This window comes from Maylandia zebra, linkage group LG19, assembly GCF_041146795.1.
Source record: "Maylandia zebra isolate NMK-2024a linkage group LG19, Mzebra_GT3a, whole genome shotgun sequence".
Classification (NCBI taxonomy): domain Eukaryota; kingdom Metazoa; phylum Chordata; class Actinopteri; order Cichliformes; family Cichlidae; genus Maylandia; species Maylandia zebra.
The window spans coordinates 28098211-28124982 of record NC_135185.1 but is presented as its reverse complement, the minus strand read 5'-3'; the positions used below and the strand labels follow the sequence as shown (position 1 = coordinate 28124982).

The window sequence follows — 26772 nt, the reverse complement described above, 5'->3', positions numbered from 1 at the left end:
TTCCAACAATAATACTCAGCTCAGTGTAATCTGATACTGAGTCGAGCTTTACAAGTGTTCATGGTTTGCAGCTGTAAAATCAGGAAGTGCTTTTAAAGCCAAAGCTTAACTCAACAGATTTGTCATTTTTTAAAATCTCCACACATTTTCAACTTTTATACAAACAGAACCTCCAAGAGAACCTTTGGATGTCGACCATAAATACCGTCATTATTGTTTTTAGGACGTACAGTAGCACATAAGCGTCATATCAGTGCTGTGTGTTTTTCATTTCTCTCAATTAAGCTCAAGAGAAAAGGTTTGGAAGACAGTTTAAAAATAAGTAAGGATCTTTAGATACATTTTATGTTAAATACAGATGGAGATTAAAGTTTTCGTACACGGTTAAGATAAAAAAAAACCCTCACCTTTGGTTTAGAGTAACCAATGTGATGAACAGCTAATGCAGTTTGGGGTTTACACTGCACACAGTTTATATCTCCTTCAATATCTAAACTCTCATTTTGGATAAAGAAAAACCTTTAAAGAAAAAAATCTTAATGTGGATGAAAGGAAAGATCTATAAGTAAACTGAAAGAGGACACTGCTTTTCTTCCAGGATGAAAGAGGCATCCTCAAAAGAGATTGTAAATGTGTGGAGAACAGAATTGAATTTTCACTAAACACGCTTTGAGACACCTTTGAGAGGACTGTTTTGAGCTGAAAGGCAGGAAGAAAAAAGCAGATGATCTGAGCGGAAAAAAGTGTGAAAAGAGGAGAACTTGATCTTCTGCTACAACGTTATGAAATTCATAACATCGTGACACCCTTTAAAATCATACTGTGGGTATTACCTCAGCCTTCATTGCTTCTTGTCAACCTTTGATACCTCTTCCCGCCTCCTCCCCAACCCTGCCTGACCCCGTCGCCTTCACACTAATGATGGTATGGAAGTGGGAAAGAAGGTTTATAAACCAGACTGACTTCTCTAAATCTAATCTATATGTTAATGAGGCATAATTCGGACACAGAGGTAGAACAGGACTGGTGTAATTCAATGGACTGCAATCCATGAAAGTCTTTGCAACCATTGCCGTGCGGGGCCATTAAAAATCAGAAAAGAGCCCCGTGCAGGTCAGTGGGGGGGATTGGAATTCATCAGCTTTCTACTACTGTGAAAATTGTTCTACTCATCTAAAGGACAGGAATCTAAATCCACCTCATCACCACCATGAAAACCCAACAGCGCTGTGGTGCGTAATATGGACACACAGTGTGTATCCAAGAGTGTTCGGAGCTGTGTGTTCTCTCAAGCAACGACAACATTAATCAAATCTGACTCGGCCGCTGAAACACCCATCCACTCCCTCCCCCCATTTCCTGAACAACCAACTCTGGCTCTCTCCTTCGCTCATGCACCACCCTCAACAGCCGTATACTACAACTCTCTGATGTCTTTCCACTCTGCGTTTTTTTGTAACAACTTTTATGTTCATTGGTCTTGAATCGAATGATTTTTCGCTGAACCTGCCGGTCAATCCTTTCCTGTCCCTTTTAAAGTCACAGCATCGCAGTTCTTCTTCAGTTCAGCCTTAAATAACCTGGGCTAAAGTAAGCCTCTGCTTGAGAATTTATGGTAATTCGTGGCAGGAAACTCACTCAGAACTGCAGATCATTGCTCCAAAGCCCACATGACAAATGAACCAAGAAAAAGGTTCCACATCAGCAGAGCCACTTGTCCTCATATTCAGGGCACAGATGGAGGTCTGACGTCAGAGAGTCGTGCATGACGCCATCTTTAACTGTCATCTGCATTTCTGAACACACACACACACAGACACACATACTCTTACAAGCTTCCCACTCGCCACAAAGACATGCACACTCAAGAGCGTCCAGGTATACTGCATCTAATGTGGCTCGATGCTCAAGATTTTCTGTCACTTTCTATTTCTGTCCCCAAAAGTATCAGTTAAGTGACACACAGCAGCCGGAGCTGCTTTTCAGATGTACTTTTGTTCCATTTTATTTCACTTTCCCAGCCCCATAAAACGGGGCTGAACTTGCCACCTTTTATGGCCCTTTGCTTTGCCTTTATTCTATGACCACTACCACAGCCACTCATTCAGCATACCAATACTGCCACCTATGGGACAGTAGTAGGACTACAACTATTAATTGTAGGCAAGTATTAACACAGAAAAAAGGAAAATCAAATTGATTATCAGCCGCTATGTTTTGTGATTTTTTTTGCAACACGAGGACTGTTTTCATTAGACATTTTGACGGCAGTATCACTTAATTCTGCATTAAGTATCTCATCTTAGTTGTTATACACTAAAAAAAGTGTTGGATTTACTTAATTCAATAGTGGATGATTGAAACATGTTTAGATGAAGTAAGTTGAGCTCTTAGAATATTTTAATCCTTCACAATTTTGTCATTTTATCCCAACACTATTCAATAACTTTTACTCCAATAGTAATTGGTCACTTAAATACTACATGCTTTCTTCATATTACACAATGTTCAACAAGGTCTAGAGTCTGGTTTACATAAAAATTGAATGGATTTACTACTACCATCCTCCTATCTTTATCCGGGTTGCAGGGGGCTGGGGCATAACCCCAAAGTGATAGGTTAAGAGGCAGGGTACAACCTGGACAGTCTATCACATAGAGACAAGCAACCATTTGCACTCACATTCATGGGCAATTTGGAATCACCAAGTCAAGTCAAGTATTTATTTATTGTCGTTGTCAAAGAACAATGAAATTGCGTTTGGGGCTTCCGTACAACCCGTAAAAAACAAACAAACAAATACCCCTTAAAACCCAAGTGTAAATATTTAACCCAGTGTGACTTCAGTGCAATGAGACAATCCTTAGCAACAACATGAGAACAAGACAGGTAATGTTCATAGGACATTCAGACAAAGACCTGAGAAACATGACAAAATGCAACAATGCAACCCGTTCAATATTATTGTACTGTGAGATATGAAGGTTGTCTATTTAAGAAAGGGGGGGGGGGAGAGAATAAAGATATAATGCACCAATGCAAACCAGTTCAGTGCTATTAAGAAGTTGGATATGGTTATTGTCCGTGAGAGGGGGGCAGAGAGGGGAGGGGGGCAGAATTCAGGAGCCTCACAGCCTGTGGATACAGGCTGTTGGCCAGTCTGGATGTTCTGGCCTGTATAGACCTGTACCTTCTCCCTGAGGGCAGCAGGTGGAAAAGGTGGCGCGCAGGGTGATGTTGGTCCCGCAGGATACTGTGCACCCTCCTCAGACAGCGAGTGGGGAAGATATTACTGATCTCTGGCAGAATTGTTCCAATAATTCTGCCAGCTTCTTTCACCACCCGCTGGAGTGCTTGCTGGTCGGCCTTGGTGCAGCTGGGGAACCACACTAGAAATCCATACGTCAGAACGCTGCTGATGGCACAGTTGTAGAAGTTCAACATCAGAGATCTGGGAATGTGTGCGCTCCGTAGTCTCCTCAGGTAGTAGAGGCGCTGTTGGGCCTTCCGTGCAACTAAGGTGATATGGTTGCCCCAGGACAGGTCCTCGGTCACAGTTACCCCCAAGAATTTAAAACTGCTCACCCTCTCCACCGCCTCACTGCCAATGAAGAGAGGCAGATGGTTGTTATGACCCTTCCTCCGGAAATCTACAATGATCTCCTTGGTCTTTTTGGTGTTTAAGACCAAGTTATTGTCGTGGCACCATGACTCTAGTTGTTGCACCTCTGTCCTGTAGTTTGTCTCATCGTTGTTGGATATAAGTCCGAGCACTGTGGTGTCATCGGCAAACTTAACAACTCTAATAACTACATGATGTTTAACTGTGGGAGGAAACCAGAATACCCAGAGAGAACCCACTGCAAATCCGCCAGAATTGGGATTTGAACCAAGGACCTTCTTGCTGTGAGGCAACAGCTTAACAAAAGCAGGAAAGCTATGATTTCAAGGCTTGATGCAGAATTTTCAGTATGTTTTTGTCCTGACAGGTTAAACCACAACAAATGGCGATAGCATAAACGTGGTGTGTGTCCGTGTGTGTGTAGTTGTCTGCCTCTTATAACTCCAGTGATTTTCCTGCAGTTTGAAATCTCATGTGATCTTGTGAATTTCATGAGTCCAGCAACTAATCACTCTTACTAGATTGTATCAGATCACCTCAACAAGAACTAATTAAGTTGTTGAATTTCATACAAATCCTACATAATTTAATTACGTTCACCAAACACACAAGACATTATTTTGTTCAAATTACAAGTTAGACTTTTGTAAATGTAACAACCGCCCAATTTCCTTTTATCGGTATACCCAAAAAAGTAGAGGCGGCTGCTCAACTTGACTGAGATGGATGCCTTCACCAAACCACCATCCAAAGCGCGCGAGATGAAATCATGTGCGGTGTCGCCAGATTTAACATTGCTGTATTATTGACTTACTTCACTCGAACATGATATGAACAATTTAATCTACCCTCTCTGCATATCACGTAGTTTCTACACTATATAGTTACACTTAATTTTAAAGCATGAGCAGGATGCTTACATAAATCCAAGAGCTGGCCCAGCTATGGACAAAAAAAGCAAGATACAACCTTAATATGTCACCAGACCATCTAAGAGAGTCAGACTGTTGTTGTGTGTTGACTGTGGTTGTGGATGTGAGAGTGTGTGGTTGTTTGCCACACATGCCAACGTGAGAAAACCAACGCATGCACACAGATAACATGCAACAAGAGGACCACATGGCTCAGGTCCATGGTGTCCCCAAAACTAACTAATGAGGATTAAGAAATACATTTTAATCATCAGTACAAGCCATGCTTTAAATGCACACATGTGATATTACTCAAGCATGAATACATAATGTGCATTTCTTTAAGGAGTTTGTTTACAGAAACTGAACTCGAACGCGTCCCTATATCAGACTCACTGACCGTTAGGCTGCTGTTTTAAACTGTTTATTTCTCCAAGTGCTGTTTCCCAAACACCGCTTCCTACAGATAACATCTTCATTCCCAGACATGCGTGCACCATTGCTTTGTCATCTTTGCACACAAACATCTGCTCTTGAAACAGGCTGTTTAAAATATGAAACACATGTTTAACTAAACCTAAAAATTGCACTGCAAAGATTTCAAAAAGATACAGAATGTGTGGATAAAAGGTTTAAAGCCTGTGCAAAACATCTGAGTCACTGCCGCGTGTGGAATGAATGAACGAACTTAATATGCACGTGCTGAGTACATTCGTTTTAAACAGCATAAAAACTGGAGTGTAAAGCTGGAAATATAGATCTGCAGCAGAAGCCTTTTAAAGTTATGGAATTTTATTGAGTTATGAAATCAGCAGGACAGAAAGGGCAAGAAAGAGGGAAGGGGGAGGGGCTAAAAATGAATCTGCATTGAAATGAGAGCTTGGAAGTGATTTAGCTTATCGGGTTTGATGCCATTTCCTGGCAAATGCAATAGGGAATGATATCATAGGATAAGGAGGCGTGGCCACCGCGTGGTCAGCTCTTCATTAAACACAATCACAAAAAATCTTGGCTGCTCGTCTCAAAGCTGCAGTTTATATAACTGCCGACTTCAAAGGCTTCTCATTCTGCTGAGTCGCGTTTAATTACACCGAAGAAAGAGTCATGCACGACCCACAGTGAGAATGGGGGCGTGTGTGTGTGTGTGTGTGTGTGTGGGGGGGGGGTAGACAGAGGTGAGAATGAAACATGAGTGAGAGAGTGCAGGAGTGAAAGGGCCAGACAAGGGGAAAGGCTTCTATTTATAACTGATTGTTTCTGTTGGAAGCAGTAAGGCCTCATCTCTTCTCTTAGCTTGGCTGCACTTGCACAAAAATGACCTTTAGCTTAATGCTGTGGCACACATGTAGCACTGCTGTATCCAAACATCCTTCTCACAGGAACAATTGGAGAAACCGACAAAATGCGCAGCTTTGCCGGGACTTCCCTGCCTTAATCCAACCTGACCTTCATCCTCCTCTCTCTCTCTCCTTCCCTGCACATCTCACATTAAAACTTATGGGCAGTCATTCTGCATTATTTTGATGAAACCAAAAGGGAATTCGCTCCAAGTTTCCATATAAGGCCTCAAGCTGAACAGGCTCCTCGCTGCAGTTGAATATTTGCTGGGTGAGCTGTCCCAGCAGAGGGTTTAGACTAAAACAGGATGGGCTGAGAAAGACACCCACCCCTCCCACTTGCTCCCCCCCCCCCCCCACACACACACACCACCACCCCCTTCCTCCCCTCCCCAAATCCTTCCCCTCCTTCAAATGTACACACAGTGAAAGAAAACAGAGAAGCAAATGCAGATGATACAGAATCCAATTTCCAGACCTGCAAGATGTGCACTCTCATATATCTCTCTCGAACACATGCGTAAACATTCCCATGCAAAAGTCACGCAGACTCAGGCTCCTCTTACCCATAGGGAGCCCCTCACAGTCAGACATGGCCACAGAGGTTCGGGACAGCGTCTTCCCTGGTCAGTTAGGTGTAAGCAGCTGATTGCTTCTTCTCTATTTGTGCCTCCTTCAATGTGTGGTCCAACTCTTTGCTTTCTACTTTTATCTCTTAGACTGTTTCACTCTAAGACTCTCTATCGCCTTGTCTGCTTTCACTCTCTCCCTCTGGCTCCCAATCTGGCTAGTGGCCCTTAGATATGCCAGTCAAACATCGGACACCGTGCGATTGGACACTAAATTTGTAACTACAGCCCTCACTTGGGATACTGTTTCTCTTAGATATGACAGACCTTTGAGCTATGATGTCACAGGCTTTCTACTGAAAGCACATGTAATCATTAAAATTAAAAAAGATAAGAGTTTTGTTTCACTTTGCCTCCGACAAAACAGGCAGGCTAAGCATTTTCCTAAGAAACTCCTTATGAAATAACCAGAGCCACATTTGTTTTCCAGTGTGCTTTTCTCCTCATCCCTCCAACCTGTAACAGAAACCCTTCAGTAAACTTCTTATCCCTTGAGAGACAGGTTTGCCCAGGCCTGGCGGAAAAGCTCGGCATTTTTGGCAGTAGTCACTTTTATTTCCTGCAGAGGGCAGTAGTGCCTCATTGAGGATTGTATGGAGAAACCTTGTGTTGCTCCCAGGTCCTCAAGCAGCTTAGATACCAAGAAAATTCCAGGATCAAATGACTCGTCAAGACTGCATTTTTGACAGCTAAACATAAACTCGGTCAGTGCTGCGTATTGTTTCCTATAAATAAGTCAGAGACAATGTTTATGAGTAATTCCATTTACTCTGTTTTTACTAAATACAAGCAGACAGGAAGCAGAAAACTAGTTCTCTCTTTTGTGGCCAGACAAGACGTGAAGAGACAAACTAGACAAGAGGAAAGTAAAAGCTGGGCTACTGATCATCCACGTCAGCTTTCACCCTTTGTTTTAAATCCTTTTGTGATGGAGGAGACAAAGAAAAGTGCTTGCCAGACACTTCATAATGCTGCACGAATTACCGGCCTACTTGCCTGCAGCTTTTATTGAATTCGTTGCCAGCCTTTCCACACTTTTAGCTCTGAATTACTTCTCGGCTTACTCAGCTGACCCTTTGTCACTTGACTGGGAGGATTAACAAGAGGGAAAAGTTCAGCATGTGATTAAGTGTGGGTCAGATGGAAGACTTTTCCAGCAAAACCAGTGTCAGAAAGGTTAGGATTAAGTGCCAGGGGACCGGGGTTATCTTGAGAATTTGAGAGAACACAGGGGATGAGATGTTAGAGGGCTTCCTGCTCTGTTATCTGTCCACCAGACCTGTCAGTAACCCCTCCGCCCTCCCCACAGCCCAGCAGCCCAGCATTCACACTGGGACCAGCTTAGCTGTTTGATCTCCAGCTCTTGTTTGCAGAGGAGCTTGAAGGCCTTTTTGTAAACACAACCTAAACCTTCACCCCATAGAGACCTTTGAACCCCCGTGAGATCTGGCAAACAGAAAGTGAACCAGCCACCGCAGCGCAGTTTTACTCGCATGTAATAACTGTGGCTGAGGTAATGTCAGACCGATGCCCAGATTGTGTTTAATTACACTGTAAAGCAGTTTAATACAAGTTTTCAGCCTGCATCTCGTATTAACTGCATGGCAACGGCACATATACACAAGAAACCAGGTTACTGGGAGAAGCAGGACATTTAAAAGATGTGTGACCCCTACAATAGCCTGGTAACTATAAAACCTGCATTACCGTACAGTTAGAGGCTTGCTTTTACTTGATAATTACGACTAAATTACAGTGAGAACAATGATGACAGGCCACCTGTTTGATGAAGCACGCACTCTCTTTGCAAGCAACAAATGTCAACAGTCCGAAAAACCCAGATTTTAACTTCATTTAAATCCAGGAAAACACACACCAGCGGTGATTTTCAGCTGTGTTATTTTAGTAATGGTGACAGTAATTGGGGCACAAACTAGGAAAATAACAGGATGTAATGTAAACTGCTGGAATAAAAAGGCAGTGACAGTAAAACAAACAATCAGGAGCAACCGGCAAGCATGGAGAAGCAGCAATGGGTAACTAAATATTCATTTAAAGGCTCGACAGTAAAACGTCTCGTGGCCCGGGGGTCTTTGTATCACGGCGAGCCTCAGACGTATAACGTTTCATTCTTTCAGATGATTATTAATGAGATTTGACCTTCTCACGTATCAGACAAGTAAACTTTAAGGCGTGGCCGTTAAAGCAATCAGATCCTTTATGTTGATTTTCTGCCAAGACCTTTTTTAATCGAGCCAGCCAGCAAAATGTTGAATGCTGATAGCAGTAGGTACTCTGAACCATGTGAATTATTTTAAAAATAATGAATTCGATGTGAACTTTTAGGTAAATCCATCTTCAGTAACTGTACTGCAGATTTTTTGTCTGTAAGCTGTATTTGATACTCTTTTTCCTTCACCGGACGTGATCATAATCTTTTATTGCCAAATTTATAATAATAGAAATATTAATTAATATTCTCTAACACTTTAATATTAATACTGTTTTACATCATAAATGGAAAAGCTCCCTATTTTTTTATGTTTTGTGTGCAGATGATTTTTCGTGCATCATTCACACACCACATGTTCTAAGATTCACTGTTTGCTAATGTTCATTTAAGACTTAAAAAATTAAACAATTACATTTTTTACTTGCTGAACTGCTTATTAATTGTGACTTCTGATATTTAACCCTTTAGTATGTGTGTTATAATACACCACACTGTAAGTGTATGTTTAAAAACAGCACGTTAGAGTAAAATAAACTGCGACTGTATCTCACAATAAATGGCATTTTTGAACTATCGCAGGTGTCGATAAAAGGTGGCCTGAGCGAAAAGGCCTACTTTAATGTGTCTCTGTTAATGATGCTTCAATAGCTACAGTAGCTGTGAGTGCAGGTACTAATGAACTCTTAATAGTGTTAAATCTAACAGCCTCCAAATGATTCCACTAACTGTTTTATGGCCGTGTGGGCAGAACCCTAATTGGGGACTTGTGGATTCACAGCTCTCTTAACGACCTGCACTCGGAAACAAAACCTGTTCTCCACGGCGCTGAACACAGAGAACAATCACTTCTATTTCCCATCATAATTTTAATTTATAATTGATTCATTTCATAGCGTATTTCTGTAAAAACGCATTTTAATTACTTTCCGGTTTTGTCTCCGAACCATTGTGACACATCCTAAAGAATCCAAGACACATACAAAGCTAAATGAAAGACATCACTTATATATATGTTTATTTATGTAACAAAAACACATAAAAATTAATCCCACAACAGTTAGATAGAAAGAGTGCTACTTTTAATATTTTATCTTCATCTTTTAAACCCTATTCCTCGCATCTCAGATGGAGACATGTCAGTGGCTAACCTTGTTTGTAGTTTACAAGAAAAACAAAACACAAATTAAAAGTCCTGAATGTGCTAATTAATTGAATTTGTCTATAATCCTGTGACTCAGAGGGGGTCCACAGTGTATTTGTGGTGGAAGATTAACTGAGGAGAAGGAAGTCTTCCTCTGCCTGGGGGCAGCCGAGGTGTGACGGAGGGGATTCCAGAGCAAGTAACAAAAGGCAGACACTTTGATTTGAACAGCAGTGGTAGTCAGAAACACACACACATATACACAAACCACAGTTCCTGATCCTGAGCAGCCCTGCCCTCAGGTTCCAGCCAGGCTGAAAGACGGCAGAAACTCCAGATGCTTCGCAGCAGTTGTGGGCTGCGACTTGGTAGAAGACGGTTGCCGTGGAAGACTGGCAGGAGGAGGACACTGATGCAGGGTTGGAGTTATGTTGGCTATGAAGTGGAACAATTTAACAACAGCGGCGGAGGCCTAAATTAATAGCAAAGCTGTGGAGGTTGTGGCCCGAAGGAGCGTTTCAAACACAGAGAGAAAGAGAGAAAGCAGGGGCAGCAACAGAAAAGGGGGACGGGTGGAGTGGAAGGAGGCTCCACAGACTCTGTATGATGGATGGACTGGTGAGGAAGAGAGGAGGGTGTGGGTGTGGGGGAGTTCAAAAGAAAAATGACCCAGACTGCTGCTGTGATATAGCAGGAGGGAATGCAGGGCAGGGAAACATGTGGGGTTCTCATAATGAAGCAGGGTTTTGTGATAGCACCACACTGATGCAAACATTCGGAGACCTTAAATAAATATGGACAGACGCTGATTAAAGTCAGCTACCCATCGTGAAACAAACAAATCCAGCACTTCTGCTACGCTCCAGAAAGCTGTGCAGCAGGTCTGTGGAGATGTCACTGGATACAACACGAAGCTATTAGAGCTTTCAAGATGTCTCTGTGGCTTTAGTGGTAGGCATAAACCTTTTGACTGGGGTTAACTTCGGGGCTTTTAAAACATGATCCAGCCACACACCCCCTTCCAATGCAGACAGGCAGAAATGAAAACCTCTCCTCACACACACCTACTTGCTCTCTCTCCTTTAGGGCCTGCTAAAGCCATTATGGCTCTAAAAGAGATCATATCGGCTCCAGGCAGACAGACAAATAGTTAGCTCGACAGTTAGATATGCCTGCAAACTAAGACGCCTCTGTGCTCGGGACAGGCCGACTAAATGTCTGGCTGCTCTTCAGAGGCTCTCAGGTGTGACCGGCCAGTCTTGTGTGTACCACGGCCAAAATGGCAGACAGACACAGAGGCGTTTCTGTGAGCCCGGAGTCGAGTGAATATCCACTCTATCTTTCCAGTCACGGGCAAGCATATGCGCCGGCGAGCAACTCAAACACAAGCCAGATCTTCTTTCCTGCAGAACTATGCAGGCTTTCACTCAGTTAATGCATATTTTTAGTCTGAGCCAAGGTCAAACATTTCACCAGAGACCTTTCCTGACACGTAATTTCTCCCAGCAGCTGTGGTTTCTGACATTTGATGACTAACTTTGCATTTGAATCAAAGACTTTTGGCCAGACCACAAATGCATCGCGCTAGGATTTTAAGTGGGGATGATGGAGGCTTTGGTTCTTAGCTTAGTCACAGACGTGTTTTTCACTGAACTAACACCGTCGCATCAGTAGAGCCTGAACCCAGCAGAAGAAGCCCTAATGTCGCCTTCCCTGCACATATGCACGCACATGCACGCACTAGTGTTCTCGAAAAAAATTGCTGATGGCATGTTTTCATGAAGTTATATTATTTCCAGATGGAGGTCATGAATAAAACCTGACGGAAACAAGTCGGTGAAACTGGAAACTTGAAAAAACAAAAATGGAGGGGTATGGAGCTGGGTAAAAAAAAACAATCATTCTCCTCCCCCGCTCATTCCCCGAGCCTTTCAAAAAGACCGACTTGTCAATTACACGCCTTAAAAAACAGAGGAACAGTGTGCCACACAGGAACACATGGACGGGAACGCTGTGTTTGAAATGTTTCACTACAGTGAAAACATCCGTAAACAAAAACAACTTATGGGGAAAAAAAACCCTCAATCTTCAAAACTCTGTCCTTGGTTTCAGCCAAAAACAGAGTTAAGGGGAAAAGCGATTATTTTTAGACTCACTGAACATGCTGTGAAGATCTACTCGGGGTTCACTAACCCCCCACCCCCTAGGCTCTCCAGCAAATCCTGAGCATAAAGAAAGACTCATTGTTGTTCCTTCGCTGCATCCAACTGAATAACCTAATTAATCTATCAACATTCTGCATTTTTAATGTATTTCAAAACATTTAAGCATAAAACAACATGTGCAACCTTTGCGCGAGGCCAAAACATCCATTAGCTCTGTCAAAAAGACTGCCAAGACAAACCCAATGTGACGCCAGAAGTTTTCCTCTTTGAGCTGATGTGGAGAAGGATGAACCACAGCTGTACATTTCACTAAATTACAGCTTATCACTTGAGGGATTGTTTCACTGCATTATCGAGGTAAAGACCTCATCTCAGGATAAATCCTGCGATGAGCTTACAGAGTCAGCAATTCGTTGTTGGTGCCTCTCCAAATTCCTGAGATGTGATTTGTGTGTCCCGACCTGCATATGTGTGTATTTATAGGACACCAATCGATTAATGAGAATACCACAGGCATGTTGGAATGAAGACTAGGAAACTGCCACTTCAAAGCTAGGCCATTTAGCTTAGCACAAACCTTAGAAAAAGCTACCCTACTGCTATTAAATGTATACTCAGATGTATAAATGGCTCTTTTTTCTAGAAGGGAATGTCCCGTCACACCATTTCATGACAAGGAGTAACAAACTACCTTCTTAAATAGTGTTTGAAACCATACAACACCACCCAAAGTGACTATGTATGGATCTAGCTGATAGCTAGCACTAGCTAGCTTGATTGGTATAATGCATGCTAGTTTGTAATTAGTGTTAGAATTTACCTCATCAAAGAACAAAATGGACACAAACTTGGATAGCCTGTAAATATTAATAATGGGGAAGACGTGTTTTAAAATGGTATGAAAAGGACTTGTGTAGTATAGGGAAGCTATGTGTCATATAGCATATAGCTTTTCTGTACTGTGACATATTTTCCAGGCTAAGCTAAGCTGTTGTGTTTAATTTTTACCCTATATATTTATGCCCAAAATGCTGGCTTTGAATTATTTGATTATGTGTAAATTTCCCATGGTTTTTTTGTGTGAATAAATAAAACCTTTTACAAAACAGCACACAAATCAAACTGTGATCATTTTTCTTCTGCTCTTCTCTGACTATAAGTCATGTTATGTGTTGGGAAAATTTTCCCACCAGGAAACCAGTCCTTCTAGTTAACGTGGCTTTTGGTTTTGCCTTATCTAATCTGAGTCAGACTCCTTATCTTTATCATCTGGACTCTAATCAGCCAGCTTTGTCCAGACAACAAGGGGCCAACCTAAGGCAAAGACAATTATTTGTAGACAGGGACATGCCCTTTCAAGTCAGTGGCACTGGTATGGCTGAACGGTAAAGACTCACCGCAGAGCTATCTGGAATTTGCTGCTTCCATTTTTGTTTGAGTGGCGTTTTCCGGCGTGACGTAGGCGTGCCTTCTTGAGAAATTAAACAGATTTTTATCGCTTCTTAAACTGTGTGTGTGCATCAACATTCGCGTTTTACCTCAGAAGATAATAGATGAAGAGCCGTTGATGGCATGTGGCAGAGATCTCCTGTTCGTATCACACCAGGTATTTGTTTAACCCTCTCCTAGCATAAACTCAGTAGTTTCTGAATCTGACTTTACAAATCCCTCCACCCTGCAGACCTGCCCTTATCTCAACCTCGCCAGGTTACTTCTGGCAGGCACAGATGGCAGCCCATTCGTGTGCTAACCACAAACTGAGCTCTGATTGTCCTGATGTCTGCCTTTGTCTTACAGTAATGCACCCTCTCTCACCATGAGAAAGGGCTGGCACGTAAGCCAATTTACATGTATTAATTAAGGCTCATAATGAGCTCAGCGTGGTGGGGCATTAGAATGCATTCTTCTGGTATTATGCAAACTCTGTGGAGCTCCTTTCCTCTGAGCCATTCAGATGGGCTGCAGATAGTGGATGTGGGGGCATGCGAGAAGATAAAGGGCTTAAAAAACACACAGAAAACCAGGTCAGCACACACATTCTAGGCCCCCCTCCCCCCACTGAAACACACACGAAGGTGTTAATGAGAAGTAAACAGGCTGTTAGTTGCAGTTACACTGAATACAATAAAAATGCAAATGAACACAACTTAAAAAAAAAACAGTAGAAACATTATATTTATATATCTGTACAAACTAAAAAAAACTGCACAGTAACAACACGGGAAGTATTAAAAAAAAAAACAAAAAAAAAAATGAATAATTTTTCATTGAAAATAAAAGTATCACCCACAAGGTGCATGAAAGCTGTAATGCACAAACATGTAAGAACAATTACAGTCCATTTAATCATATAAATATTTAGGAATGAAACACTATAACTAAGTGCACAAAAGTATCTAAAGCAAACAAAAAAGACTGCTCTGGAATGGTTTTGATCATCTTTGCTCATTGTTGATGTGTAAACGCTTACATGGTTGTTGCCGTCTCATGCGGCGGTGCAGCTAAGCCAGGGAACCACGAAAATACAGCCACAACCTCTGCGCATTAACATCAAAGTGTATTTGTATAAGAGCTTGTTTTCCTTTCTCATCCTCGGGCTCCAAATGCTCAGCGACTATACTTCTTACCTCTTTGGTTTAAAAAAAATAAATAAAAAAAATCTAGCAACAGGGACTCGACCTCACAGTGAAAGCTGACGCACACGGCAAATAAAGGAAAGGTAAAAAGAAAAAAAAATGTCAAGGGCATGAGGCTCTCCCTGCTTAATTGTACCTGAAGGGAAATCCCTTTAAATAGTAGCTGGCAGAGGGGAGTGAGCTGGCAGGCAGATCAAACAGTCACAGAGCAAGAAGCCCCATAAATACATCACATTCAGTTGCTGGCTTCAAACGCCTCCTCGTCAGCCTGGTCTCCACGCTGCTCCTGCAGATCCACAGAGCCATGCTGCGTTTGACTTGTTAAACAGGAGGACGCGGTTCTCGAGTGCCACGTCTTGCATCAGTTCCCATCGCCCCGCTGTGTGCCATCTCTTGGTAACTCCCATTTTGACAGAAACTCGCTCGGACGTCAGGCGCTTGATTTTTCGACAACTTTTGTCTTCTTTACATAAACTTCTGACGTCCCATCAGGCACCAAGTGACTGAAGCCACTCCTGAAAGAGGCTAGGAGGCGGCCTACAGAGTAGAAAACAAAGAGAGAGACAGAAAAGCAGATCCACGTTAAACAAACTGGCAACATCAAGAAAGTGACAAGTCCTGACTCGAAAATCTAAACTGTGTATTTAAACTTTAAAAAAGCTTCACTGGAAGATTAAAAGGAGCAGCAATTGTATGCTTAGCACTTCTAGTCATGTGGCAGGTGTGGTTTTGTGGAAAGTCATACAACTAGTGCTTTTCCATGTCTACTTGATAATGGGAGATGGGGAACTATGTACCAGTAGAACCAGTAGAGGAGGCTTTACTAACCTGTCCAAGTCTTCTGCCCCGTCAGAGTGAAGCTGTTGCACTGAGAGTGGGAGTTACAGGTGTACGCTGCCTCTCGGGCACTGTGGACTGACAGCACGCAGCCCTGCTGGCTGTAGGATGGCCAGCAGCGGTACTCCACGTTCCCAGAAGTGCCCATCCCTCGCATCACAGTGTAATCTAACCACAGAAGAAGAGACGCCACTTCAGTACGTGAGGCTGCTGAAAGATTCTGAAATGCTCTCCAGGCATAAACACGGAAGTTTAGTAATCCCTGGAGGGAAAACAAACACGCTGGAGCACTGAAAGAAAAGAATGCTAATGAAAATAAAATAAGGGATCCCTAAATGTAAGACTACGTCTCATAGAAACACAGACTCTGGTTTTGGTTGGGAGATATTTAAAGAACAGATATTCTTATGATAAAAGGACACAAAAATGTTAGTGTGAAAATGTAAATCTACTGCTGGCAGAACAGGATTTAAAATGTGCTGATGGTCTGGAATTACCTCAAAGTGCTGACATACATTATTATGTATTATTTATAATAAACTAGCCAGCGGTAAAGTATTACTTTAAATTATTAATTAATTTGCAATATTTTTCTTAAATGAAAACAATAATTTAGTCGGTAAAATACTATGAAATACTTTTAAAAAATACAAGCCAATGTCTTAATTTCTTTTTATTTATTTTTTTAAACATGGGATCAAAGAACAGAGCTGCCAAGCAGGAATCACAAAATGCTTTTCGCTTGAAAAATGATTTCTTATTTTACTCAACTAACTTATTAGGCGACAAATTGTTTTCAGCAATGTTTTTGTTCGAAATGCCAAAGCAGGACCTTCTGCGTCTGTCATCGTCTCTAATTATGTGTCAAACGTTTCATTTGACACCAGAGATTTTTTGCTCACACACACACACACACACACACACACACACACACACACACACACACACACACACACACACACACACACACACACACACACACACACACACACACACACACACACACACACACACACACACACACACACACACACACACACACACACTCAATCGACCTCATCGTCCACTTTCCAAACATTTGCCGTACATTCATCATTATAATTCTTCCTGTCAGACGTCTTGTGGATCTGGCCTTAAATCATCTGCTACACATTAGCAGGAGCCATGAGAGGAACCCATGCTCACATATGCCTGCACACACACACTTACACACACACAAGAAATGGACAAAAGCCTCGTCTGTGAGCCCGTACGGAGGAGGCTCACTGTTACAAACTGTTAACCTTCCTAAATGGCAGGAGGCGGTGTGTGTGGGGGAGTATTGTTACGAGGAAAAAGACACGAGGATCTGCCTTCTGGCTCTGAGAAAAGGGAACAAGGAGAAGGAGTGTTTGGAGGATCCTTCTCTGGGGAGAAAAAAAATGAGGCCTGTTGGGGTGGCAGACCTCAGCTGTTAAAGAGACAAAGACATACAAGTCTCAGTGTTTAAGATGAAGAATGGGAGAAAGGACCTCGTTTTCTTTTAATATATAGAATATCATTTAACGGTGAATTTACGGCCCGGCCTATGCGGTCTCTACAGTTCTGTACACAGCTGGATTTATAGTTGCAGCAGTTTTTAGGAAACTACAGTATATCTTCATCAGGTTTCCCTCCATCACATCAGAGATGATCTCAGCTGCGGACAGCTTACATCCACATTACCTATGAATCTGCATCTGTCAACAATTTCAAATTAAGACTCTGGACCTGATGAGTCTCCCTCCCTCTCTCTCTCTCACACACACACTATTACACAAGCTTTAGCTCTGTTGCCATTTGGCTTCTTTTATAAAGATAAGTTGGGACTTTGGCACTCACCCCCATTCCCGCCAAATGCCTGGAGAGACTGGTCATTAAACACATCAGAGCTGCTTTTCCACCATCCCTGGACTCGCACCAGTTTGCATACAGGGAGAACCGGTCAACCGAGGATGCGATCGCCACAGTGCTGCACACATTACTGAAGCACTTGGAACACAGGAACACCTATGCACGGCTCCTCTTTGTAGACTTTGTAGACTACAGCTCGGCTTTTAATACCATCCGGCCATACAAACTCCGTCCCAAACTCCACCAACTGGGACTTAACTCCTCTCTGTGCAACTGGATTGTGGACTTCCTCACTAACCGTAGACAGAGTGTCAGAGTGGGTAAGAACACCTCTTCCACCCTTGTGGTCAACACCGGTGCCCCTCAGGGGTGTGTTCTGAGCCCTCTGCTATACACTCTCTTCACCCATGACTGTATTTCCTCCTGCGCGTCCAATCTCATTGTTAAGTTTGCAGATGACACTACAGTGCTCGGACTTATATCCAACAATGATGAGACAAACTATAGGACAGAGGTGCAACAACTAGAGTCATGGTGCCACGACAATAACTTGGTCTTAAACACCAAAAAGACCAAGGAGATCATTGTAGATTTCCGGAAGAGGGGCCAATAACAACCATCTGCCTCTCTTCATTGGCAGTGAGGCGGTGGAGAGGGTGAGCAGTTTTAAATTCTTGGGGGTAACTGTGACCGAGGACCTGTCCTGGGGCAACCATATCACCTCAGTTGTACGGAAGGCCCAACAGCGCCTCTACTACCTGAGGAGACTGCGGAGCGCACACATTCCCAGATCTCTGATGTTGAACTTCTACAACTGTGCCATCAGCAGCGTTCTGACGTATGGATTTCTAGTGTGGTTCCCCAGCTGCACCAAGGCCGATCAGCAAGCACTCCAGCGGGTGGTGAAAGAAGCTGGCAGAATTATTGGAACAATTCTGCCAGAGATTAGTAATATCTTCCCCACTCGCTGTCTGAGGAGGGTGCACAGTATCCTGCGGGACCAACATCACCCTGCGCGCCACCTTTTCCATCTGCTGCCCTCAGGGAGAAGGTACAGGTCTATACAGGCCAGAACATCCAGACTGGCCAACAGCCTGTATCCACAGGCTGTGAGGCTCCTGAACTCTCTGCCCCCCTCTCACGGACAATAACCATATCCAACTTCTTAATAGCAATGAACTGGTCTGCATTGGTGCATCATATCTTTATTCTCTTCCCCCTCCTGCCCCCCCCCCTCTTTCTTAAATAGATAACTATCATATCTGATATCATATCTCACAGTACAATAATATTGAATGGGTTGCATTGTTGTATTTTGTCATGTTTAAAATATGTACACTTGGGTTTTAAGGGGTATTTATTATTTTCTTCTTTTTTTTGGGTTGTATGGAAGCCCCAAACGCAATTTCATTGTTCTTGACAATGACAATAAATAAATAAATACTACTAAATACTAAATAGTTATGTTTTCTCTCTCTTTTTTTAAATTTCCTTTGAGGGAAAACATTTTAATTCATGTGGCTTTTAATATACAATCCCACAATTACTCAGTTTTTTCCCCCCTCAGGCTGTTTAATCATTTAAAAAGACAGTTCTGTCAGATAAGTCACATTGGAAATGATTTATTACAGCAGCCGAACAGAGTTTGGTTTCTGTGCTCTGAGCTAAAACGTGTTCCATATAAAATTGGTTAGCGATGAGTAAATATCGCCCCTTGGAGTGTGCAGGTGAGTGTGCTGGGGAGGTGGAGCAGGGTTGAAGCATTAAGGGCACTGACATATGTGAGAGGGTGATGGTAGAAATTTTGCAGCTTAACTACTGCCCCTGCCTCAAACCGGGGAGGGCGTGCTTGGTATATAATGTGAGGAGAGTGCGGCATGTTACATGTGTGCGACAAAAATGCAGCTTTTTTTCCAGTTTGTAAAAATGACTAATTTGGTGAGAACTGGACGAGAAGTTTAATACCTTTTTCATGTTAGTGCAGTGAGCATGCAGCTAACCACCTTAGCTTAGCATCTGGAATAAGGGAAATGTGGAAAAATATGCCCACCAGCCCTTCATATGCTTACTACTCATCTCCCTTTTTGTTAAATCTGTGTAAAATCTGAAGTGTGCAAGCAATCAGGACCGACTTTAAACAAGGAGATTTTTTAAGCTTCGATAAAGCTGGCCATTTCCCCAATATAGGAAATTAGGCTAACCAGATGCTGGTAATTTACTGGATGGAGTTGAATTCTCAACATGATTGAGCCACGAGCTTTATTTCCCCCAATATGTGAAACGGATAAGCCAAGCTGGTGCTGAGCACAGGCTTTTCCTCCACCCACAAATACCTCTGCTTCAGCTAATATGCTGAATTAATAAACACACGCATTTTTTCCCCCCACAGTCTTATCACACACACTCAGCAGCAGCAGCAGCAGTCTCCTGGCACCTCCTTGTTAAGCTGAAACATTCCCTCCCGGTGTCAGCCTCGGCACCAGGGCCTCTTTACCCTGAATCTGTGATTAAATTCACAAAGTGCTGCTATATAAACAGTCCAGCATCTGGGGGGACGGAAAATCTCACCACAGGAACGCAGCCAGTCATTCTGTTATTAATATTTCATACGGCTGAGAGGAGCGGGGCAGGAGGGGGGGCGTGGTGGAAGCGAGTTGGAGAGAAGAAAAGTGAAGGACGTTCAGAGCTTAGGCTGGGCGAACACAGAAACAAGTAGGACAAAGATTTTGAAAAACTGTTTACGTGGCCGTTCTGCACAGCAAAAAGCGAGGAATTTTAAATGTAATGAAGTAAAAAAACACTTCTTTTTAAAATGAACGCCAACTGCACTCTCTAAACAAAAGACATACGAGATTAATCTCACTTTGTTAGTCTCGTCCCCTCATTCCAGCTGCCTAATAAACCTGTCAAAACAGCCCCTTCTTTTTCAGTTTTTTCCCTTCTTAAGTAGAAAATGAAAACACAGGTGTAGACTGTCTGCTTTTCTCTACAAGTAGATTAAAAAAAGCCAAGCATTCTCTTCATGCTCACAAAAAAAAAAAAGGGAAACAGGTCCACAAGAGAGCCCAGTGTGCTTTTATATAAAGCAGCCTTCATTCCACGAGCGCTTACCTCTGATTATTGATGGAGGCAGGTTCTCCAGGTGTAGGCCAGATTTATAGAGGTGGAGGATGTGTTCAAAGGCCTCCAGCGTCTGATTGATGTCAGCTTTCAGCTCCCCTGGACACACACGCACGCACAATGAATTCAATCTGGTTAAAGATTTAAGTGACTACAGGCATAAAGTCAGGCATTATGGATGTTTTTTTTTTACACTATGCTGTCTACTCCCAGTTGTGTGATCTCAACAAATAACTACTTGTATTCATTACTGCGTTACATGTCATGAAGCATCTTGTCTTGCTCATTAAAAGAAGCACTTAGGCAGAGGCATGTCATTACACGACTGCCGTAATGGAAAGATTTGCCTTCTGATCTTTAGTAGCGAGCGTCCCCCGTCATGTCGGGACGACTCTCATCCTCACCTGTGGCGTTCATGATGCGGTCTACCAGGTGTGTGAGGCTGGGCGGGGCCTGGTGAGGCAGCAGGTAGGTGAAAAAATACCTAAGGTCAGGCAAAGACACTCATTCAGAGAGAGAGAAAGTTGGGCAAGCCCTATCGCATAGCCGTCTCGCTCCGTCTCACACGTAAAGATCGTAAAGCTGTCAAAAAAATCGGAACCATTTTTAAAAGGAAATTGCTCTTTTTCCCCCCCACTGAAACTAACAATGCATTCATTACACTTTCCCCATCAAACTGCAAATTTCCAGCTGCACGTCTCCACTGTCAACACTTTAGGTGTCAGCTTGTTCTATATTTATGCAGTTATCCGTGTAGCCGATGCTCCTCCTATCTATCACGCAGTAAAACTGTCACTTTTTTTTTTACCTGTAGGCGTTGTAAATGTTCCTCTTCTCGTTTAGCCCCTCACACACACCCCGAGCTGAGCAGGGCAGAGTGAAGTTTCTGTGTGGAAACTGGAGAGTGCAGTCTGCGTCTGTGTGACAGGTGGTCTCCTCCGCGCTGGCATCATCCAGGTCCGTGAGCTTCAGCGAGCCGGACACTGTGACAAACTGCCGAGGCTGGAAGTCCAACAGGGCCACGGAGCCCAGAGGCGACTGAGAGAGGAAGTGGAGGAGCCGGACCAGGTCCAGACACACCTGGAGATTAGAAACAACAAAGTCTGATCAGCTGGACTCGTGACAGTGGTGAAATATTGCTCAGGAATATTTCACGTTGGCCTTGAAGCGCTAAATGCATTGTCACTGAAGCCAGTTACGGTTTATAACCAGATAACCGTTGAAGTCATTCATCAAGTATGTACTCAGCTGTCTGACGTGAGAATATGCTTATTTTTTCTTTAATGTTAATATTTGTGATCAAATGTCAAGAAATGTTTTTAAAAAATGTATCAAATACAAATATAATTACAGGCGTCAAAGCTTTTTCTTGATTTTCATATATCATTTTTAGGCGTGTTGCACATGGTTTGGTCTGAAACTGATGAAAAACCAGGCTGCAGTGTTCAGAGTGATTGTTGTGTCATACCAACAAAATCCAAAAATACTACATTTTGTACAATAAAAGAAAAATACTAGATTTTTTTTTTTTGCAGAACCTAAAAGTTTTTTAACAATGACTTTAAATTTATTTCCATTCTCTCTCTCTCTCATTTTATTTTTTCAACCATAATTTATAATATAAAAAAAAATAATCATAATCATAAGTAATTATCTTGTTAGTGAAAAATGTCATTTGGCCAACAAAAACCTGTTAAAAATATTATTATTTGACTTGTTTTCAAGTTAAAAACTGACTTGTTTTATCCTCTAAAAACTCAGAACATTGGACAATTTAATTAGGTTTAATTAAATGGCTAAAAATGGTTAAAACTGGAAGCCATGCAAAAGCCTTTCCTTTAAAGACGGCTCACCAACCACATTTGCAAACCATTTCCTGACACTGTTTTTATAGTACTCTTTAAATCCTATAATAAAAACAGAGAGAGAGGGAATAAGTAAGGCTACCAAAAGCAAAATTAAAGCATTAGCCATGTGCTAAAAGTGCATGAAATGCTTCTGTCACACTACAAACATAGCTGCAGTGTTAGGTAATGCTCCGAGTCTCTTGGACGTCGCTTGGTGGAATCGGGGGCATGGCAAAAACGGGGCTGGCTGAAACCAAACACCCCTGGATTACTGAAGCTTGCACAGATGCGATGTAGCTGAAAGTGGCCAAGCAGCTCAAGGGGAGGGTTATTATGAACTGCTATTTTGGTGATGCAGCAAAAAGTTGCCCACTGTTGAGATGATACGTGCAGAATGCCAAAGTACTTTTTGCCAGTCCAAAAACAAAACATGCATGCTCAGGCATTCCCCCCCCCTTTCCAACCACTCTCCTTTTCAAACACATCCATGCGCGAAGGCGAGCATATCTGAATCCCTGGAGTGTAAATTCAGCCTTTGTTGGCTTCCACTGTGGAGCATACCTGTGATCGGAGGGGGGTTGCGCTAAAGCTGTATGTGTGCATCTAAGAGTGTGTGTCTGGGATGAAATGACATTCCCAGTCATAAGTGGATTAACTCCAGGGCCCATCACGACTCAAAACCTCGGCCTGATCAAATGTACCGAGGGACAGATGCCCGACCTCCAGGAGTTTCCAACATCGGCCTCTGTCATTTTTCAACCTTCACCTTTTCTGCAGACTTGAACAATGGCCTGCACATGCTCTGTGCACAGTAAGTGTGAAACAGATACCTCTAACTTCCCAGTGCGTCTGCAGTGTATGAGATAAATGACAAAACACGCCGTGGTGCTTACTCTGAATCTGTCCTCCCAGGAGCTCTGGAGCAGCTGGATCATCTGGAGAGGGTTCCCCTGCTCCAGAATGACTGTGACTCTTTCGGCCTCGCCTTCTCTTCCTCCTGGGCCCCCAGCACAGTGACCCTTCAGCTGCAGAGTGGAAAATAACTAGGTTAAGCCACAGTACAATAAAGAAAAGCAGGGTAGATCATGCTACTGTTTGCTTTTTACATTTTAATTCAGAGAAAGCAACAGGTTAAAGTCTCTTTAAGGTTTTGAGCAAAGATTGCATACAATGTGTCATCAAGCTCGCTCTAGCAGTTATGACTTGTGATAAAAATTTGAAAAATTACATTATAGCCAAGAGAATCCAGCACATCTCTGAAATGAATCAACTGGGCTGTCACACGACTGCAGGACACGAGAAAGAAACCCCTGGGTTTAGCTCAAACTTCTAAATTGGGCTGTAATGGTTTGAGTGAATAAGCGCCAGGGGGTTTCAGATGCAACCATGGATAGTAGAGGAGGACAGAGTCACATTGTCTGCTCTCGCTAAACTGGACCCAAAGGTCAGAGGAGGGTCACCGAATTTAATTTAATTAGATGGGAAGGCCCTGCAGCAACCTTTCACGCAGCTCAGTGTGTGTGAAACAAAGGAAAATGTGAGCTGTAGTACGAGGATTATGGAAAATCTTCACTTTATCCAGTTTCCCCAGCTGGAACGCTCAGAAGTCAACAGTAGCCTCTGAAACTTCATGGCCCTTAAATAAACACCGAGAAAGACGCAGACTAAACGCTGTTTTAGCATTTGAACTCGCAACTTAACAATTTAAACTGATTAAAAAACAAACCCTCAAAGCAGAGGGAGAGGAAACTTTACCTTAATGACGTTCGGATGCTGGAGTCTTTGGAGAAGGACCATTTCTTTCCTCAGCTTGAATGAAACGAGTTCGCGACATCCCCGAGGATCTTTAAAGTCCTCCACGCACTTCCCCATGTCTATGCCCTGCTCGTTGACGAGTTTCAGCGCCACCGGCTCAGATTCCCCGGCTAGATTCACTTTGACAACCAGCTTGGTGTATCCCGATCCGAGGATCTCCACCGCCTGCATGTCGGCTAGGGAATCACAACCCATTTCATCCAGATGCGTTTTCCCGGAGCCAACTGTGATCTCATTCCACAGACTGTAATCCAAAGTCGAGTCACGCTGGGAAAAACTTTCTCCTAACAGTCCGTTTTCATCATCATCACCAACACCAGGTGAAAGCAGCGGAATAATTTCTTTTCGCCTCTCGTTGAGCTGGTGAATCAGCGCCTCGCGGAGCGAGGCTAACTCCTCGTCATCACCAGAAGGTGCGGTGGAAAAGTGCGAGATTCTTGCTCCAAACTGCTGCACGCTGCTGATCAGGAGCGTCACCAGAACTGAAAGAACCACGAAAGCCAGGAGGGCAGCCGCGCGTAAAGAGTTGCCCATCCCGGGCATTTTCACTCTGAGGCACGGCTACAGCTGCCAAGACGCACAGCCGCCGGCGGAGGTAATCGCCCTCTCAAGTGAAAGGGCTCCTGACTTTCTGCAGGAAGGAACGATCGGCTCCTTGTTTCCACCTCCCCGGGAACTCCCTCTAGAGGTGTGTCCTGCCGGCTCGTAACTTTACACCCGCCGGACAGCTTTGCAGGAGAGCTCGACCTCGCGTTGTCACACAGTGTGACTGGTTTTACAGCAGCAGTCATGGAGTTAATCTGAAGAAAGTCATGAAAAGTAATGAAAATATTTACTTAAAAGACACAAGAAAAGAAAACAAGTTGAGAGTATAGAGTATTAAAACGCGTAGATTTTATGTATGGAATGGCACTACTGCATATACCTCAAATAAACAGACAACGCGTAGGGTACTATAGGCTTATTTATTGATTGATTTATTTTCATTATAATGGTAAAAACAATTCAACCACTTACACAATCTGCCCAATAGGTGGCAGCAAAACACCTTTGTGTTCCTACTCACAGAAACAACGTGTTAATATCAACTCGACGATGAAAATAAACAGACACGCACTATTTTCTTCTTCGCTCTTTGTTTCCACGCCATATTTTAAGCCATATTTCTGCTTGCATCTCTGTTTTGAGCCGAATGTGTTTGGGCAACAGATCTCGAAACAGCACTGAAGCTTTAATGAAGCGTTTCCCTTCCCGTCCCCGTTCACTGGCAGAAATCTGCCACAGGAAATTACCATGGCTGTCACCTCAGTACCAGCCTCAAGCCAAACCCTCTCATTATACATGTGTGTCTGGTATCCAGTACAAGTCTGTCAGGCTCTGCATTATGTGGGTATTTGTGTGTGTGTGTGTGTGTGTGTGTGTGTGTGTGTGTGTGTGTGTGTGTGTGTGTGTGTGTGTGTGTGTGTGTGTGTGTGTGTGTGTGTGTGTGTTTTTGTGGCATGCTGAGCAGTTAAACAGTAAGTTAATCAGTGCCTGAAGTCAACAAGGCATTAGCAATGTCAGCTGCCACACAGGTGGATCAGAAAACTCCACGCCAGCGGGCTTTTGTTCAATGTGAGGCCAGCGATTCACAAACACAAACCTGAACACTAAGTTTTTAAAGACAGATCTTAAGTCAGATCAGATTTAAACAGCCACACCCCTCATCTATGACTTTCACAGTTTGTTTAACCTAGTATGAATCAGTGCTGACCATCATGAATCACTTATAACAGACATAAATTGGGCCACGCTTTCAGATTTAAAGCCGTAAAACGAGACTTTTCATCTCTCCTACAAAACTTTCTCACAGCCTCCTTTTCTTGATCTTTGGCTTTCTTTCAATAAATTATTCCCTTCTCCCCTCTCAGTGGTGGCCTCTCACAGACAAGCACCCACTGCCATGATTCATATTTATAACCAGATCCAGACCAGCGGCCGCCTCATTAGCACACTTTCACACAGGTCTGCTCTGTCACATTCACTCCTTTCATTTTAGTCTGCTGTGCTTTGGCTAGTTCTCTTCTCTTCTCTTCTCTTCTCTTCTCTTCTCTTCTCTTCTCTTCTCTTCTCTTCTCTTCTCTTCTCTTCTCTTCTCTTCTCTTCTCTTCTCTTCTCTTCTCTTCTCTTCTCTTCTCTCTAATCAATAACAGCTCCACAGACTGAGGTATGTAAAATCCACACCAAATAATGATTTTTACATTCTACACAACGTATATAGCTGCACTTCCTACTTACTCAGCTATGATTATTCTTATTTAGGAAGTCTTCATTTGCAAAAGTCTTCAGGATTTTATGGCACACTAATCAGGATGACCTGGTGCAGGTTATTCTGCTAACAGTGTGTAATGATGATAGAGCAAAGCCGGTGAGTCCTTTACGGGCAACAACACAGATAATTAAAAGAACACCAGGTCAAAAACCAGACCTATAAATTGAGCTATTGTCTTGAATTGTTGTTATAAGACTTAATTGAGAGTTGTGAAAGAGGAGCTCTAGATGGATGTTTCTTCTTAACTTTAAGGAAGTAAATAGGGTTCAACTGGTAAACGTCTTTAGAGCAGTATC

General features: G+C 42.9%; 2 protein-coding genes across 2 annotated transcripts in view; both read right to left on the bottom strand.

Annotated features, from left to right (window-relative positions):
• eml1 (EMAP like 1) overlaps window positions 1-6615 on the bottom strand; it is a 53661-nt gene extending 47046 nt beyond the window's left edge. Inside the window, exon 1 of the mRNA XM_024806223.2 lies at window positions 6437-6615. Coding sequence (XP_024661991.2) covers window positions 6437-6464 — 28 coding nt within the window. The 5' untranslated portion in view covers window positions 6465-6615. The remainder of the gene's footprint in view (window positions 1-6436) is intronic.
• A 3115-nt stretch (window positions 6616-9730) lies between these two features.
• On the bottom strand, window positions 9731-24840 carry pkdccb (protein kinase domain containing, cytoplasmic b). Its single transcript, XM_004540532.5, has 7 exons — window positions 24106-24840; window positions 23244-23375; window positions 21312-21583; window positions 20908-20987; window positions 20495-20602; window positions 15503-15679; window positions 9731-15211 (listed from the first exon to the last, which is right to left on the bottom strand). The coding sequence occupies exons 1-7, from the start codon at window positions 24706-24708 to the stop codon at window positions 15105-15107; spliced, it is 1479 nt and encodes a 492-aa protein (XP_004540589.2). The 5' UTR covers window positions 24709-24840; the 3' UTR covers window positions 9731-15104.
• Between the last annotated feature and the right edge of the window lie 1932 nt (window positions 24841-26772).